This window comes from Somniosus microcephalus, chromosome 6 (genome assembly GCF_052327205.1).
Source record: "Somniosus microcephalus isolate GS21.2 chromosome 6, FLI_Smic_1.0, whole genome shotgun sequence".
NCBI lineage: Eukaryota > Metazoa > Chordata > Chondrichthyes > Squaliformes > Somniosidae > Somniosus > Somniosus microcephalus.
Genome location: NC_140992.1, coordinates 7,281,886 through 7,300,156, shown reverse-complemented (window position 1 = coordinate 7,300,156; position 18,271 = coordinate 7,281,886). Strand labels below are relative to the sequence as shown.

Genomic DNA, 18,271 nt, shown 5'->3' with positions numbered 1-18,271 from the left:
AGTTAATATTGAATCTGTGCCCTTCAGGCATCAAATTCCAGATCATAACTCAATGAAACAATCTCATCTCCCCTGTTTCTTTTGCCAATTACCTTAAATTTGTGTCCTCTGGTTACTGACCCCTCCTACCACTGGAAAGTTTCTCCTTATTTACTCGATCAAAACTCATCATTGTGAACACCTCTATTAAATCTCCCCTTAACCTCTTTTCCAAGGAGAACAACCCCAGCTTCAAGTCACTCATGCCTGGTAGCATTCTAGTAAATTTCCTCTGCACTTTCTCCAAAGCCTTGACATCCTTCCTAAAGTGTGGTGCCCAGAAAGCTCTCTTCCTTTGACGTATTAGTTCCCTTCCTCATTGTCACTTGAAGCCATTAATTCCAGAAACTAAGTTTGAAATAAACAGGAAGAATATCTATTCTTCATATCCTACAGCGGTTCCACTGACAATGACTCATGATTGATTATTATTCACTCTCGGGATGTGGGTGTTGCATTCCTAGTTGCCCTGCGACAGTGGTGCTGTGCAATTTGATAGATAAGGCAGGCAAATGGATTATCAGTCTCCAGCTCTCCACTACCAGTGCGTGACAAAGTGCTTCCCCATTTCACTCCTAAATGGCTTAGCTCGAATTTTAAGATTGAGGCCCTCTTGTCCTGGATTTCCACATCAGAGGAAGTTGTTTCTCTGGATATACCCGATCGAATCACTTTAAATACTGTCATTTTATCACCACCTAATCAAGCCAAGTTTATGCAACCTGTCTGCATAAATTAACCCTTTACACCCTGGTATTCTGGTGAATCTGCACTGTACTCCTTCCTGAGGTTTGGTGCCCAAATACTGAACGCGGTTACTCCAGATGGGGGTCTGACCAAGGCACGCTGTGCAATAACTTACCGTCATCTGCAAACGTGGATAGCCAAGTTGTTAAGATGTATGATCTTTACAGATCCCCAGGGAACGCCAGTTGTCACATGCCACCAGAGAACAAACCCACTGTCTCCCATCTCCCACCCAATTCCATGCACACTCATTTTTAATCTAACAAAGTAAACAGCAGAGAATGGTTTAAGTTTAAAATTCTTTATACAAACTTATCAAACATTTTTCAATAATGAGCTGGATACTTCAACTGGAAATGTAACCTGTTCTATGGTAATATGTCACAAATCAGTCTGCATTGAGTTCAACATCTTCCCCATTGTCCTGTCCCTTTATCCACTAAGAAAAATATAAAGTATTTTATCTTTTGGTTCTCTTACATAGCAATAGTATTTAAATTTAATCAAAAACATATTAATACTAATTCCAGCTGGAAGTCACTTTAGTTAGTTTAACCTCATCAGATTGAGGGATGTCGTGGTTGAACTTTCATCACTCACTGGCAGCATCAGCACGCCAGCTCAGGTACAGCTTTCACCAGACGCAGGCTAGAGAGCTCTGCCTCTACCCTCATCCCCACCCAGAACAACATTCATGCCTAGCGGAGCTAGAACCAAGAGTGATGGTTTGTGTAGTTGAGTTGTGGACACGCACAAACGAAACTGGCTTAAACTCAGTTCAGGCACAACCCTCTCAGGCCCCAGTGAAGATACTTGTATCCCATCAGTGTGGTCTGGGCTGGACTCCCAGAGGTAGTAATGTAGTATGCTGATCCACCGCATGACCGAAAGGAATATAATATTGCAGCCTAAAGCATTCCAACAGCACTTGGAGGCAAGGCGCAGTAATCAAACCACCCTGAAAGCAGACAACTCCTGAGCTCACTGCAGCCCTCACCTGGTTCAGATGCAAAATGACAGGCCTTGTAAATTCACCCAGTTTTTTTTTTAAGTTGGTTTTAAAATAGTAACACTCCTAGAATTACTCTGTTGTACCAATCAGAGTCCCCAAGCAAGGATTCCTCCCTTAAATGCAACACAGCTAGACCAACACAAAAAAACACAGCTGAAAGTGCTGCACACTATTTTCACAGTAATGTTTTTGTACGGCAGTTACTCCGCTGCAAAACAAATTCATTGTGTGAAGCGCTCGAGACATTTTGACAATGTGAAATAAAATTCAAGTATTTTCTATTTTCCTCAGGACATCCGAGCACAAAGTTTGCAGCAGATACGAACACTGCAGGTTATGAGTATTAACATTCAATTGAGGCACCAACTAAAACTGACAAACTTGGAAAAATGCTTTTTCCTCCCCCCTCAAAATGACCTATTTTCACATTTTGTCATCTCTACTTTCTCGCACCGACTGCTGCCGAGGTCCGGGGGGAGAGAGAGGGAGTCAGCAGCCCTCTGCTACCAGGAGTGGGCCACCACCCAGCACAGCTTGATCCCGTCTTCATCAACACCTGCGCTTCCCACGAGGGTCACTGGAATAATGGTCAGGCTGGGGACACTTGCTCCTCTCTGGCCCAGGGCGGCTGAGGCCATTAGTAGCAACCCACAGCACACAACAGGGATTAAAGCTGGCCTGTGTTGGTCAGTGTCACACCAGGCATTAGACTCATCAACCTTCAGGGCCGCAACTATTCCATTTTGCAGCACATCTGCGGCAAGTAAATTAGACAATTGCTCCAAGGACACATTCCACTGTCCAAATTTGATTAACTATTAATTATCAATAAAGGCACCCTAAAAGAAAAAGCAATAAAATAGTAACATTTGAATTCAAGTGCATGGTGTATCTTCATTACTCTTCCCCAGCTTCCTGACTCCAAGCACAGTGAATATCCCAAGATGATTAAGGTATGAAGGATGGGGGAGGGAAATGGAAAGGTCGTACCCGATGGAATGTAAGTCTACACCGCAATCAGATACAGAATACTGTCTTCCAGTTAACAATTTGAACAGGATAGATACTCCATTAAGCTTAGTACAAAGGGTTATCACATCCTATGTGAGGAAGAGGGAGGGGGTGGGATTGGGGAAAGGGACGCTCCCCTTGCAGACTAACACTCTGTGTCGGAAGAATCTGTGATCTCCTCAAAGCGGGACTGCTTTTTGCGGACGTTCCAGTGCAAGCACTCAGCCAAGCTCTCGAACCAGTCATACACGAGGTCGTGGCAGCAGATAGACGGCACTGGGTAACACGACGTCGTTACTGTTATGCTAAGGAAAAGAAAACACAAAACGTTATCCCACTTCCACTCTGACCTCCGCCTCCTGCACTGTTCCAATGAAGCTCGATGCAAACTCTAGGAACAGCACCTCATCTTTCCATCAGGCACTTTACAACCTTCCGAGTTCAACAACTTTAGATCATAACCAGCACTCCCATTTTCTCAGACAGGAGGTGCAGGTAATGGTTCTGCTGTTGCCACTTAGTTCCTCCAGTCCCATCTTTTGTTTCTTTACTTGTCCCATTACATCTCCTTTTGTCATTTAATCTCTCCTGCCTTCCACCCTGTCGCAGACCTTCCCTTCTCCAACCCCCCTTTTCCCTGGCTCTGCACTTGCTTAAAAACTGGTAAATCTCTAACTGGTTGGCAGACAGGAAGCAAAGAGTTGGAATAAACGGGTCTTTCTCCGAGTGGCAGGCAGTGACTAGTGGGGTACCGCAGGATCGGTGCTAGGACCACAGCTATTCACAATATATATAAATGATCTAGACAAGGGCACTAGATGTAATATCTCCAAGTTTGCAGACAACACAAAGCTGGGTGGGCGTGTGTGCTGTGAGGAGGATGCCGAGAAATTCTAGTATGATTTGGACAGGTTGGGCGATTGGGCAGATGCAGTATAATGTGGATAAATGCGAGGTTATCCACTTTGGTGGCAAAAACAGGAAGGCAGATTATCTGAACGGCAATAGATTGGGAGAAGGGGAAGTGCAACGAGACCTGGGTGTCCTTGTGCACCAGTCGCTGAAGGTAAACATGCAGCTGCAGCAGGCAGTTAAGAAGGCAAATGGTATGTTGGCCTTCATAGCGAGAGGATTCAAGTACAGGGCCTTGGTGAGACCACACCTTGAGTATTGTGTGCAGTTTTGGTCGCCTTATCTGAGAAAGGATGTTCTTGCCATGGAGGGAGTGCAGCGAAGATTCACCAGACTGATACCTGGGATGGCAGGAATGACATATGAGGAGCGATTGGGCTTATATTCGCGGAGTTTAGAGGAATGAGAGGGGATCTCATTAAAACTTATAAAATTCTAACAGGACTGGACAGACTAGATGCAGGAAGGCTGTTCCCGATGGCGGGCGAGTCCAGAACCAGGGGTCACAGTCTAAAGATAAGGGGTAAGCCATTTAGGACAGAGATGAGGAGGAATTTCTTCACCCAGAGAGTGGTCAACCTGTGGAATTCTCTACCACACAAGGCAGTTGAGGCCAGTTCATTAAATATATTCAAGAAGGAGTTGGATATATTTCTTAAGGCTAAAGGGATCAAGGGATATGGGGAGAAAGCAGGGACAGGGTACTGAATTTGGATGATCAGCCATGATCTCATTGAATGGCGGAGCAGGCTCGAGGAGCCGAATGGCCTACTCCTGCTCCTATCTTCTATGTTTCCAGTTCTGATGAAAGGCCATCGACCTGAAACGTTAACTCTGTTTCTCTTTCCGCAGATGCTGCTTGACCTTGCTGAGCGTTTTCCAGCATTTTCTGTTCTTATTTAACATTGTTAGAACGGACCGAGCTGGGGGCTCTGCTCTTGAAATGAACACTCATCAGCATCTAAAATGACGGGCACAGCAAGCTCACTGAAGGTAGCCACAAAGGACTTATGTCACTTACCTACAGACTAGCTGACTCAAGCTGCAGGTCAACAATACTCGTAACATCTTTCAGATGACAGGTCAAGCCCAGGACTGCCAGCTCAGGTGGATGCAAGAGTTTCCAAAGCACAATTCGAAGAGGAGCAGGGCTATTACCCTAGACCTCTGCGCTCCTCTAATTCTGGCCTCTTGAGCATCCCAATTTTAATCGCTCCACTATTGGCAGCCGTGCCTTCAGCTGCCGAGGCCCTAATCTCCAGAATTCCCTCCCTAAACCTCTCCGCCTTTCTACCTCTCCTCTTTTAATTCACTCCTTAAAATCGACCTCTTTGACCAAGCCTTTGGTCACCTGTCCTAGTATCTCTATGTGGCTCGGTGTCAAATTTTGTCTGCTAATGCTCCTGTGAAGCGCCTTGGGACGTTTTATTAGGTTAATGGCACTATATAAATGCAAGTTGCTGTTGTCCTAGCCAACACGCCTTCCTCACCCAAAACCACCATCACGGATTATCTGATCACTAATTCATTTACTGCTTGTGGCACCTTGCTGTGCACTAACTGGCTGCTGCATTCTCCGGCGCAACAGTGACTACACTTCAACAGCAATCCATTGGTTGATGCCTCGACAGAAATACACGTTCTTTCTTTCTTATTGCCTGATCACCTGCAGCCCATTTGCCCTCTACTTGTGGGTCACAGCAGACCTGCTTCTGGGCCTTCACTCACATCCTGCTCAGTTATGGGATGTTGACCAAGCTGAACTGCAGAGTTTTTTCTTGTTCAAAAAAGGAATACAAGGATAAACCCAGCAACTACAGACCATTCAGTTTAACCTCAATAGTGGGGAAGCTTTTAGAAACAATAATCCGGGACAAAATTAACAGTCACTTGGACAAGTGTGGATTAATTAAGGAAAGCCAGCACATAAAAGCAAATAGTGTTTAACTAACTTGATTGAGTTTTTTGATGAGGTAATAGAAAGGGTTGATGTGGGCAATGCAGTTGACGTGGTGAAAATGGACTTCCAAAAATGTTTGATAAAGTGCCACATACAGGAAACTTTGTGCTATCCGGCACCGAGCTGCTGCCGTTCCCTCAAAACTGCCGTACACTCCAGAGCTAATGTTGAAACATACGGAGATTTTCATCTCCATATGAATCAACAAACCCTGTTGCTTAGCAACAGCCTCTAAACAGTCGGCAAGCGTCTCTAGCTGAAGCTGTTGCTTAGCTACAGGCGTTGCAGAGCTTGACTGTTCAAAAAAAAGCAAAGAAACAAAAAGAATAAAAAACAGCTCCTGATCTTTGCCAGACGGTTCGCCTCCGGATAACACAAAGTTTCCTGTAATAGGCTTGCCAGCAAATTTGAAGCCCATGGAATAAAAGGGACAGAGGCAGCATGGATACAAAATTGGCCAAGTGACAGGAAACAGAGTAGTGGTGAACGGTTGTTTTTCAGACTGGAGGAAGGTATACAGTGGTGTTCACCAGGGTCGGTACTAGGATCACTGCTTTCCTTGACATATATTAATGATTTGGACTTGGGTGTACAGGGCACAATTTCAAAATTTGCAGATGACACAACTTGGAAGTATAGTGAACAGTGAGGAGGAAAGTGATAGACTTCAAGAGGACATAGACAGGCTGGTGGAATGGGCAGATGAAATTTAATGCAGAGAAGTACAAAGTGATACATTTTGGTAGGAAGAACGAGGAGACTAAAGGGGGTGCACGAACAGAGACCTGGGGGTATATGTGCACAAATTGTTGAAGGTGGCAGGGCAGGTTGAGAAAGTGGTTAAAAAAGCATACGGGATCCTGGACTTCATAAATAGAGGCATAGAGTACAAAAGCAAGGAAGTTATGATGAACCTTTATAAAACACTGGTTCGGTCTCAACTGGAGTATTGTGTCCAATTCTGGGCACCACACTTTAGGAAGGATGTGAAGGCCTTAGAGAGGGTGCAGAAAAGATTTACAAGAATGGTTCCAGGAATGAGGGACTTCAGTCATGTGGATAGACTGGAGAAGCTGGGGTTGTTCTTCTTAGAGCAGAGAAGATTGAGAGGAGATTTGATAGAGGTGTTCAAAATCATGAGGGGTCTAGACAGAGTAGATAAAGAGAAACTGTTCCCATTGGCGGAAGGGTCGAGAACCAGAGGACACAGATTCAAGGTGATTGACAGAAGAACCAAAAGGCGACATGAGGAAAAACATTCTTACGCAGCGAGTGGTTATGATCTGGAATGCACTGCCTGAAAGGGTGGTGGAGGCAGATTCAATCGTAGATTTCAAAAGGGAATTGGATAAGTACCTGAAGGAACAAAATTTGCAGGGCTACGGGGAGTGGGACTAGCTGAAACGCTCTTGCAGAAAGTCGGGGCGGGCTGATTGGCCTCCTTCTGTGCTGTACCCGTTCTATGATTCTCGATGGCAATGCTATCCCAGCTTCCACGCAGCAAGCACTATTGGTCCGATAGTTTTCCTTCTGTGCCCGTGGGGAAGTGCCTGGGCTCCACTTGGCAACTTGCTGGTGACAGGATTGAAATCAGGAGCTCACCGTGTGGTGAATAACAGGCACAGGCCCACAACCCAACAATCTGTGGTGCAGTGAGTTAAAGCATCCGGTGAGCAATTCTTGAACAGTAACACTGGGTGGAAATGTGGCCCTCAATACAAGGTCAACACTGGTATAGAACTCAACAGATTTCACACTGAAAAACTGAAGTGCTTCTCGCAAAGCAGTTTTGCTTGTGGTTCAGTTGCTGGCACTCTTGTCTCGGAGTCAGAAGGTCGTGGGTTCAAATCCCACTCAAGACTTGAGCACAAAATTCAGGCAGATTGAAGGAGTGCTGCACTGTCAGAGGTGCTGCCTTTCAGATGAGAAGTTAAACCGAGGCACCGTCTGTCCCCTCAGGTGGATGTAAAAGAGCCATGGTGCTATTTCAAAGAGGAGTTTGGCAAGGGGGGTTCTCCCCAGTGTCCTGGGCCAATATTTATCCCACAATCAACATCACTAAAACAGATTATCTGGTCATGGTCACATTGCTGTTCATGGGATCTTGCTGTATGCAAATTGGCTGCCGTGTTTCCTACATTACAACAGTGACTACACTTCAAAAGTACTTCAGTGGCTGTAAAGTGCTTTGGGACGTCTGGAGGTCGTGAAAGGCGCTATATAAATGCAAGTTCTTTCTCCAGCTAAAAAGATTTCTGAAAATTCTGTCTTTCCACATTAACAAAAGCTAACAAGACGGTGATAAAATAACACACTGTGGTTAAACAGTCTCATACCATACGTGTGGATCATGCTTCTCTGAGACTAGTGAAGGAGCCTGGGGGGGATTGAACCTGGGACCTACTGGGTACTGATACTGGGCAGTGAATTTACCAACTCTGCCACTGGTGGACCTACCAAGAACAGCTAAGCTAGCAGATAAGCCCCGTCATTTGTGATGGCACAAGCTGAATTAATGTGCAACAGAAAGAGAAAGAGAGTTTCTCCTTAGGTACTCGGACATTATTGTCAGTTCACCCAGTTTCACGTGTTCCAGGTCCTATGAGCCACTTCTAGTATTGCAATTGTTTCTTCTAAAGCGAGCACCTCACATTTATATACAGCGTTTGACACAATAATAAAACATTACCTCACAAATGAACAGTGGCTGTTGAGCAATGAAACGTTTAGGAAATGTGACCAAAAGTGTACGGTTAAACAGGCAGGTGCTCAGGCACCTTTCAAAAGGAAAAGAAAGTAGATCGATGGAAGGGTTTAAGAAGCGAGTTCCAGACAGTAAAACTGAGGCAACTGACGGCCCTGCCACTTCTAGTGGGGCAAAGAAGGGCAGGACGCACGGGAGGCGAGGATCCGATGACAAAGGTACAGACGGACATGGGCTGGAGGAGGTTGCAGAGGGGAGGTGGCGGAGTTTATAAACAGGGATTTTGAATTTGGTGTGTTGGAGGGTGGGGAGCTAATGGAGGTCAGATAGATGGGTAGGATCTTAGCGTGGGAATTCCGATGCTGCATTGATCAGTGTCGGCTTTGCCCAGTTGAAGCTGCTTTGATGCAAGTCTGCTGGTCTCGAAATCACGACAGAGGAAGACCAATGATTAGTGATCTACGGCCCAGAATTTGCGATCAGTGGCGAAGCAAAGGCGTTTGGTGCTGCCCCGAAGCTAGCTTTGCACAAAGATCTCGTGATCTGAAGGGGAGGGGGGCACAGCGCAGCCAGTGTCGGAGCAGTGAATGACAGACCCCAACTTCAGGATTTCCGCGTTAGACTGTACATGCGCTAAATCCTGAAGTTGCGTCTGTTTCAAAGGCGCAATGACGGCGAACTGGCAGGGCAAATTTCAGGCCCATGTCCTCGTTTTTTTTTAAAGAAACTTAAAAAAGGCACTGGATGAAAAATATTGTAATCTTAAAATAGAAACACGATTTGCCCGTCATGTACTGTCAGTAAACAGCAATGCCATGGAGCAATTTTAAACCCCCCCAATGATTTTACCCTGTGCCACATCTAGAAACCATCAGTATAAAAGAAAGTTCTTGCAAGAAGAGAGAGGCAGCTAGTGCTATACTTGCCTGTCAGTGTGTTGAATTTCCTGTCTCCTCCTGCCATCAAATGAGACCCATGCTGCGTTCCTGGTATCGGGTGACAACATTATCTTCAGAAAGCAAACACAGGTGCAGCTTGTAAGATTAGAGTTTACTTCAGCGAGTCCAGACAAGTTCATTTGCACTTTCTGGGACCATGCAGTTAACATTTTTCGAAACACTTAAGGTTTTTAAAACCGCCTTCTTCAGAGAACCCAACTGAATGGCGTACTGCAGCTAACGAGTTCTGCCCAATAGGAACAGATACTTGAGAACGAGGCAGCTTTAGTGGACTTTTCTGCAATTTTATCCCCTACTCACTGACGTACGCTGGTGCGAGTCTCTAAAGGCAGCAGCGGCCCTCCGAGACCTCGCCCAAGCAGCCGTTCTTCGTATATGTCTATACAGAGAGTGTTCACGGGCTATTCAACCGTGGCATTGGCACAACAGAGTCCTTCCAGCCCTCGTGACACCCACCCACCCACCCACGTGCACTTCCCAGCACGGAGTTAGTGGGTTGTAATCAGGTCTGAGAAGCATGGCTTGTTAACCCTTCCTTGCTCAAAGCCACAAAGACCAACGGTAGCACCGAGCTGCCAAGACCAGCTAGCTCAGCACAGAGGTCAAACCAGATATCATGGTTCAGTACCACATCTACAGACTTGAGCACATAATCCAGGCTGACGGTCCAGTGCAGTGCTGATGAAGTCTTGCACTGTCGGAGGTGCCGTCTTTCAGATGAGAAGTTAAACCAAGGCCCTATCCGCCCTCTCAGGTGGATGTAAAACATCCACAACCACGGTTCACTTCAATTTTAATCCGGTGTGCAGCCCATTTAAAAAACCGCGCATGGGCGTTTTTCCTATTTAAAAGCCGTGATCCGGCTACGCGGGAGTTGCAGAGTGCTGCGCGGCCACGCAGCTTAAAGGGAACATTGAACAGTGGCATTCTCCCGGGGTCCTAGCCCTCAACCAATAACAAACAGATTATCTGGTCATTATTGTTGTGTATGTAATATGTGTGCTACTTTGAACCTATGGACAGGACTGCACTACTTGTTGGGCGTAGTGATACGCAGTACCACTCCTGGCCATAGGGGTATAAATAGTACTGTGGGTACTGATCTCCCCTCAGTTCCCGCCTGTGGGCATGAAGTAAAGACCTATGTATAGTCCCTACCTCCAACCAGTAAAGACCTGTTTGAGTTATACGTTTAAGTCTTTGTGTTAATTGTTCAATACAATACACATACTTAACACTGGCGACGAGTCAGGTTCTTACCCTGCGGCAGTTGAAGAGAGGTTTCAAACATCACCACCCCACTAGAAGCGACAGGCTTTAGGACTCTGAAGCCTCCATCAGCGACTGAGCACTGGAGTGCAGCAAACATCCTGACAGCTTCCAGCGACTGACAGAAGTCTTTCTGCAGTTTCCTTGTTCAACCTAGGTGGTGGGGTAAGCCGTGCAGTGTTGGCTGCAAAGGTTGGAGAAGATAAGGGCGATCGCAATCCCTGATAAGAGCCGCGGTGAAACGCGCGAGCGGGTAAGCCAGAGCCCGGGAGGGAGCGAGCAAGAGCCGCGCGAGCGGGTGAGCCAGAGGCCGGGAGCCGCTTCAAGTGCGAGGCGCAACGCGGGCCAGCGATCGGAACCAAAGATAAGGGCCGCACTCGGACTGAAAGGCGCGGCGGCTGCAGAAGCTCAAGGTGCGAGAGCCGCGGTGCACAGCGCGGGCTATCGATCGCGGCGAAGATAAGGGCCGCACTCGGGGGCTGAAGGGAGACGGCGTCGGGGGACGGGTGAAGACCGCCAAGCGCGGGAAAACCGCCATTTTGTGGGCGGAGGACGACGGCAAGAGCGGGAAGCCGCCATCTTTGATAACAAGTAAACAAAATAAAATCTGAGAAATTGCAAATCTACAATGCCTAAACACGGGAATATTAGCACCTTTGATAGTGACCTCGAAGATTGGGCCATATATGTTGAAAGAGTAAAAAATTATTGTAAGGCCAATAAAATTCATGACCAAGATAAAGCTCTAACATTATTAAATTTAATGGGTGCGAAGACATACGGGCAATTGAAACACCTGTTATCACCAGATGAACCGGCGGATAAGACGTTCGATGAGATTGTTACTGTCCTGAAAGATCATCTAAACCCCACGCCGCTGATGCTAGCGGAACGATTTAAATTTTACGACAGAAGGCAGCTACAGCATGAAAGCAATGCTGAATATTTGCTGGAATTGCGTAAATTAGCGAAATATTGCCAGTTTCGAACGGGACTGACAGATGCACTACGAGACAAATTTGTGTGTGGTTTATTTAAACAGGATACACAAAAGCGACTGCTCGAGGAGAATGAGCTGACGCTTGAGAAGGCGGTCACTATGGCAGCAGCACACGAAGCCGCAGCGAGAGGCACGGCAGTAATGCAGCTACGGTCACCGGAGCTCAGTGCACACAAATTGGGTGTGAGTTCTGGCAAATGTTATCGTTGTGGAAAGACAACGCATGATCAGAACCAGTGTTGGTTTAAAAACCAAGAATGTAGAACTTGTGGTAGGCTTGGACATATAGCTAGAGTATGCAGGTCAGGGAAGAAGACCAGCAACAAGAAGTCACCGCAAGGAAAATACGCAAAGGTACACAAGGTGACCGAACAGGAGTCCGATTCAGACGCTAGCAGTAATGAACTGGCTAGCTTAAGCTGTAATGAACTGGCTAGCTTAAGGGTACTCAACGTTGGTAAGGGTGCAGACCTCCAGACAATTTGGGTTACTCTTCAGATAGAAGGAGTCCAAGTAAAAATGGAATTGGACACTGGATCGGCATTGTCGGTCATGAATAAGAAAGATTACAGAAGGTTATTCCAACATATTCCCCTACAGGATACGGAGATTATATTGACAACCTACACGGGGCAGAGAGTGTACCCCATCGGGACAATAAAGGTTGCAGTGGCCAACAAGGGCGAAGGAAGTCAAATAATGGACTTATATGTGCTACCGGAGGGAGGTCCACCACTACTAGGCCGGGAGTGGTTTAGAAACATAAATATAGACTGGCATTCGCTAAAAGCCATAAAGAGTGAGAACTCGGTGCAGATAATCAGCCCAGACTCTAGAACTGATGATGGTAAGACCAACCCATGTGCAAAAGACAAAGTTTCAGCACAGAATTCCACTGAGCAACAACAACATAGTTTAACAGTGAATTCTGAGTCTGTCAAGTCTACTGATATGCACATTTTTGAGGGACACTGGGCTCGAACTCAACTCCATTTCAAACTACAACAGCAATTGGAACAAATGATTCGCCGTTTTGAGCAAGAGATGAATGAAATAAAAAAGTTCTTTGTTACAGAGTGGGAGAATCTGGAAAGGCAACAGAAGCAACTGATGGAGAAAATGGAGCAGGAGCACACCAACCATCTGCGCGAGGAGGCCGAACGAATCAAAGCTGATTCAGGTTCTGAAGGTGCGTGCCATAATCTGGTGTCAGAAGAGTTAACGGTCAGCCAACTCCTTCATATGCTGAGGGACAAGACTCTGAAATGGGAAAAACTTGAACACGAGCTGCGATCTTCAAAGGAAAAGGGTTCGGAGCTCTCAAAAGTCATTGAGATGGCTGATGTGACGACACAGACTGAAACGACTGCAACAGAGCAGCCATTGGATGCCAAAAGTACGCTGACTCACGTCAATGTAGAACAACAGACCGCTGAAACAGCTGCTCCGGTAGAGGGACTGCATAGTCCGAGCAATCAATCTCCAAAGGAAGTTGAAGTATTAAAATCACAAATGAGGTCACTAGTAAACGACTTGCTGAAAGCCCAGAAAAAGCTGGATGCAGAGGTACACATGAAGAAGTCTCTTCAGGAAAGATGTCTGGATTTGGAACAAGAGCTGGCTAACGTCCAGCTGGGTATGGAGGAAATAGACGACCCTCTCGCTGGCCTAGCTCAGGACGACACCGAATATTACCATGACCTGTCGGACGACTCCGAATATTACGATGTCCTGTCCTGCCCAGCTTGTAACTTCGACCCCCAAAGTGCAGAAATCATGGAGGAGCACCAAAAGTCTACGGAACATCGGAAGAAGGTGGCTCTACTACGGGAAGTAAGAGAGATAGAGAAGGAACAGCAGTCGGATAGCGTCCAGTTGGGTAAGGAAGAAGTAGAAGGGCCTCTCGACCTGTTGAGTGATAGTGAATACTACGAGGATGTGGTATGCCCAAATTGTGATGGAAACTCCCAAAGTGCTGAAATCCGGAGGAAGCACTTAAGGTCTAAAGAACATAGAGAGTTGGTAGCATTACAGCTGTCCGCCGAGAAGATGGGAACGACAAGAGTTGTAAAAAGGCAGAAAAGAAAAAGAAGAGGCCGAAAATAATAATTGTTTAAAATATTGTTACTTCTACTACCTCCGGCCGAACACTACGAAAAGATGCTGTCTGGAACGAATTAAGATCAGAGACTGAATTTACGAACTGTTCCCACAGAGACTGAACCTGTAAACTGTTCCCACTAAGAGTATGTTGCAACTGTTCGTAGAGATTGAATCTGTGATCTGTTTTGACATGAAGTTATCTATGTATCTATGTTATTCTGTTATGTAAACCTGAAGTTATATATGTATATATGTTATTACGTTATGTTAAATGGGGAGATGACTGTAAAGCTAGGAAGGGAGGAATGTTGTGTATGTAATATGTGTGCTACTTTGAACCTATGGACAGGACTGCACTACTTGTTGGGCGTAGTGATACGCAGTACCACTCCTGGCCATAGGGGTATAAATAGTACTGTGGGTACTGATCTCCCCTCAGTTCCCGCCTGTGGGCATGAAGTAAAGACCTATGTATAGTCCCTACCTCCAACCAGTAAAGACCTGTTTGAGTTATACGTTTAAGTCTTTGTGTTAATTGTTCAATACAATACACATACTTAACAATTATCACATAGCTGTTTGTGGGAGCTTGCTGTGCATAATTGGCTGCCATGTTTCCTACATTACAACAGTGACTACACTTCAGATCTACTTCAATGGCTGTAAAGCACTTTGGGACTTCCTCAGGTGGTGAAAGGCGCTGGAGAAATACAAGTTCTTTCTCTTCACAAGGTGCAGTTACCCACTGACCTCTCTCAGGGGAGCTAAAGATAAAGATCATTTATTTTTAAAACTACAACTTGTTAAGAACATAAGAATTAGGAGCAGGAGTCGGCCATTCAGCTCTTCGAGCCTGCTCCACCATTCAATAAGATCATGTCTGATCTTCGACCTCAACTCCACTTTCCCAATCCCCATATCCCTCGATTCCCCGAGAGTCCAAAAATCTATCGATCTCGGTCATGAATATACTCATCGACTGAGCCTCCACAGCCCTCTGGGGTAGAGAATTCCAAAGATTCACAATCCTCTGAGTGAAGAAATTCCTCATCTCAGTCCTGAATGGCCGACCCCTTATCCTGAGACGATGCCCCCTAGTTCTAGACTCTCCAGCCAGGGGAAACAACCTCTCAGTTTCTACAGTGTCAAGCCCACTAAGAATTTCCTACAGTTCATTGAGATCACCTCTCATTCTTCTAAACTCCAGAGAGTATTGGCCCAATCTACTCGATCGCTCTTCATAGGACAGCAGTCTCATCCAACATTCCCCCCAAGTGCCGGGCATCGATCGGGAAGGTCCCGCAGGCCGCTCACAAGCTGTTGCCACCGGAAAAGATTCCGCGCATGCGCAGCAAATTTAAAGGGACCGCGCACAGAAAACAAAATTAGAGGGAACATTGATTTCTGGGATGAGACCAATCTTTTTGATCAGAGGGTTGAATAATGCAGCATCCTAGCATCCTCTGAACTGACTGTACAGTACTCAAACTCAGTCCCTGGCCGCATTGGTACATCGCTGAGCCTGCACACGCTCACCTTTAGCTCCATTCCCGCCGGTACTACGATGGGTCGGAACGAGAGCGAGTGAGGGCAGATAGGGGTGATCATGATGGCCGGGACATTTGGGTGCATCATCGAGGCTCCTGCTGCCGCGGCGTAGGCTGTGCTACCAGTCGGTGTGGACACGATGACACCTGAAAAACCAAGCAAACAACCCGCTGCATAAATAACGTGCGCAGCCACAGACGAGGCAACAACCCCAAACAGTGACTCTCGCCAAAGAAAAGGGGCAACGCAACTGGGGTAGAGAATTCCAAAGATTCACAACCCTGAGTGAAGAATTTGCCCCTCATCTCAGTCCTAAATGGCCGACCCCTTATCCTGAGACAATGCCCCCTAGTTCTAGACTCTCCAGCCATCTCTCAGCATCGATCCCATCACTGGTTGAGGCGAATAACAGAGGTACATTTAAGGGGAAGCTAGATAAACACAAAAGAGGGAGAATAAAAATAGGGTAGAAGAGAAGAGTTAGACGAAGTACGATGGGCGGACGCTCGTGTGGAGCATAAACTCCGGCACGGACCAGTTGGGCCTGTTCCTATGCTGTACATTCTATGCAATTCTATGTAACTGTCCAGCTGCGCAAGTTGTAAGAGATGGAGAGGAATGGTAGGACGACGGCCGTGCATTTAGGACGTTAATTCTTTCCCCCAGAGAGTCACTGCCCGCTGGAACGGACTGCACTGGGCAGGAGTGAATTACTTGCAGTCTTTCAAAGGGGAGCCGGATCAATTCCTGCGAGAGGAGGACATTTCCAGTTAGAGATGGGCTGGGATTAGATGGATTTATCGGTTACTAACGTCCTCTGGAACTTTGCTTAATTATCTAAATCAAAAAGTCCTGGCTATATATCACTCAACCAACATCACAAACCGATTATCTGGTCATTATCAAATTGCTGTTTGTGGGAGCTTGCTGTGCACATATTAGCGGCCACGTTTCCTACATTACAACAGCGACTACACTTCAAAAAGTACTTCCTTGGCTATGAAGTTTCTTTCTGTGGAAGCTGGGGACAAATTTCCCAGAGTTTTCTTAAAGATCTCAGTTCCCCGCCCCCCACGGCCTCTATTTCTGCCTCTCGGGAGAATCCCTGACTGGGTGGGGGTGGGCAGAGGTCATTGGTGTACATGGCTGCATGATGTCTACCTGGGGTAGACTTGATGGACCGGGTGGCCTTTTCTTTTTCGTATGTAGGTATAACAGGGCTCCTGCTCACCTAAATTCTAACCTCGATATCAGCATGCGGCCAGAAACGTGGTTTTATTCCGTTCTTTTCTGTTTTAACCAACACATTACTATCAGCTGTTGCTCTCTTCCTTCCGCCACTGTGATACTTTAATAAGAACATAAGAAATAGGAGCAGGAGACGGCCATTTGGCCCTTCGAGCCTGCTCTGCCATTCAATGAGACCATGGCTGATCTCCTACCTCATTTCCACTTTCCCGCCTGATCCCCATAGCCATAGATTCGCTTAATATTCAAAAATCTATCGATCTCTGTCTTGAATATACTCAACGACTGAGCCTCCACAGCCCACTGGGGGAGAGAATTCCAAAGATTCACCACCCAGAGTCTGGGGTTCAAGTAGCTGAAGGTACAGTCAGCAATAGTGGGGCGATGGGAGAGGGAGATGGACAAGAGGCCCGAGCCGTGCTGGGTGGGCTTGAAGGACTAGAGGTAGTTACAGAGATGAGGAGGGACGAGGCCATGAAGGGCTTTAGACACAAGGAGGAGAATTTTAAATTTGAAGCAATAAGGGACCAGGAGGCAATGTGGCTCAGCGAGGATAGGAGTGAGGGGTGAGTAGAACGGACTGGGGGCGGCAGAGTTTGGTATGAGCTGAGGTTTACCGAGGGTGGGAGTCCGGCCAGGACAATATTGGAATATAGTCGAGTCTGGAGATGACAAAGGTATGGATGAGGGTTTCAGCAGCAGATGGGCTGAGGCAGGGGTGAAGAAGGGAACTGTGACAGAGGTGCAAGTAGGCGGTCTTGGTGATGCAGATGACATGGGGTCAGAATAGGAAGCTGAGGTTGCCGGCAGTCTGGTTCAACCAGACAGAGGCAGTGGCTGGGATGGGGGGGATGGAAAGTCGCATCACTAGTGTATTCAGGAACAGCTCTGCAACTAGTTACTGCAAGCTTTTTTTTTTATTCGTTCCCGGGATGTGGGCGTCGCTGGCAAGGCCCAGCATTTATTGCCCATCCCTAATTGCCCTCGAGAAGGTGGTGGTGAGCTGCAGTCCCGTGTGGTGAAGGTGCTCCCACAGTGCTGTTAGGGAGGGAATTCCAGGATTTTGACGATGAAGGAACGGCCGATATATTTACAAGTCAGGATGGTGTGTGACTTGGAGGTGGTGGTGTTCCCATGAGCCTGCTGCCCTTGATCTTTATAGGTGGAAGAGGTCGCGGGTTTGGGAGGTGCTGCCGAAGAAACCTTGGTGAGTTGCTGCAGTGCACCTTGTAGATGGTACACACTGCAGCCACGGTGCGCCGGTGGTGGAGGGAGTGAATGTTTAAGGTGGTGGATGGGGTGCCAATCAAGCAGGCTGCTTTGTCCTGGATGGTGTCGAGCTTCTTGAGTGTTGTTGGAGCTGCACTCATCCAGGCAAGTGGAGAGTATTCCATCACACTTCTGAAGTGAGAAAACTAAACCATTTGGTCAGGTGATCCAATGAGGAATCATGCGACACTTAACCCTGGCAATATCTGAGCAGAGAAAGGAGATGGGGGCAATGGGTTCAGAAAGAATATTCCACTCCCCAAAATGCTGGCTCACAAATTGCTTCCAAACATTTACACCTGGCATGTAAATAAGCTCCAAAGAATGTTGTATTGTTCAGCTTACCATCGCCTTGCACAGACGTAATGAGTCTCCCATCCAAGTACAAGTCCACGTTGGAGAGGTACGAGGAAGGACCTCGATCCACCACCACCTCATTCAGCACCTGTAACAACATCCATTCAGAAGAATCAATGTCCATGGCAACGCC

General features: G+C 46.8%; 1 protein-coding gene across 6 annotated transcripts in view; it reads right to left on the bottom strand.

Annotated features, from left to right (window-relative positions):
- Nucleotides 1–1,071: 1,071 nt before the first annotated feature.
- Nucleotides 1,072–18,271, bottom strand: part of LOC147115413 (NAD kinase-like) — an 84,465-nt gene continuing 67,265 nt past the window's right edge. For all 6 annotated transcript variants that reach the window (XM_085989678.1, XM_085989677.1, XM_085989672.1 and 3 more), the window contains exons 9-12: nucleotides 18,127–18,226; nucleotides 15,253–15,410; nucleotides 9,312–9,394; nucleotides 1,072–3,114 (exon numbers count right to left, since the gene is read on the bottom strand). In XM_085989678.1, coding sequence (XP_085845804.1) covers nucleotides 2,955–3,114; nucleotides 9,312–9,394; nucleotides 15,253–15,410; nucleotides 18,127–18,226 — 501 coding nt within the window. In that variant the 3' untranslated portion in view covers nucleotides 1,072–2,954. The remainder of the gene's footprint in view (nucleotides 3,115–9,311; nucleotides 9,395–15,252; nucleotides 15,411–18,126; nucleotides 18,227–18,271) is intronic.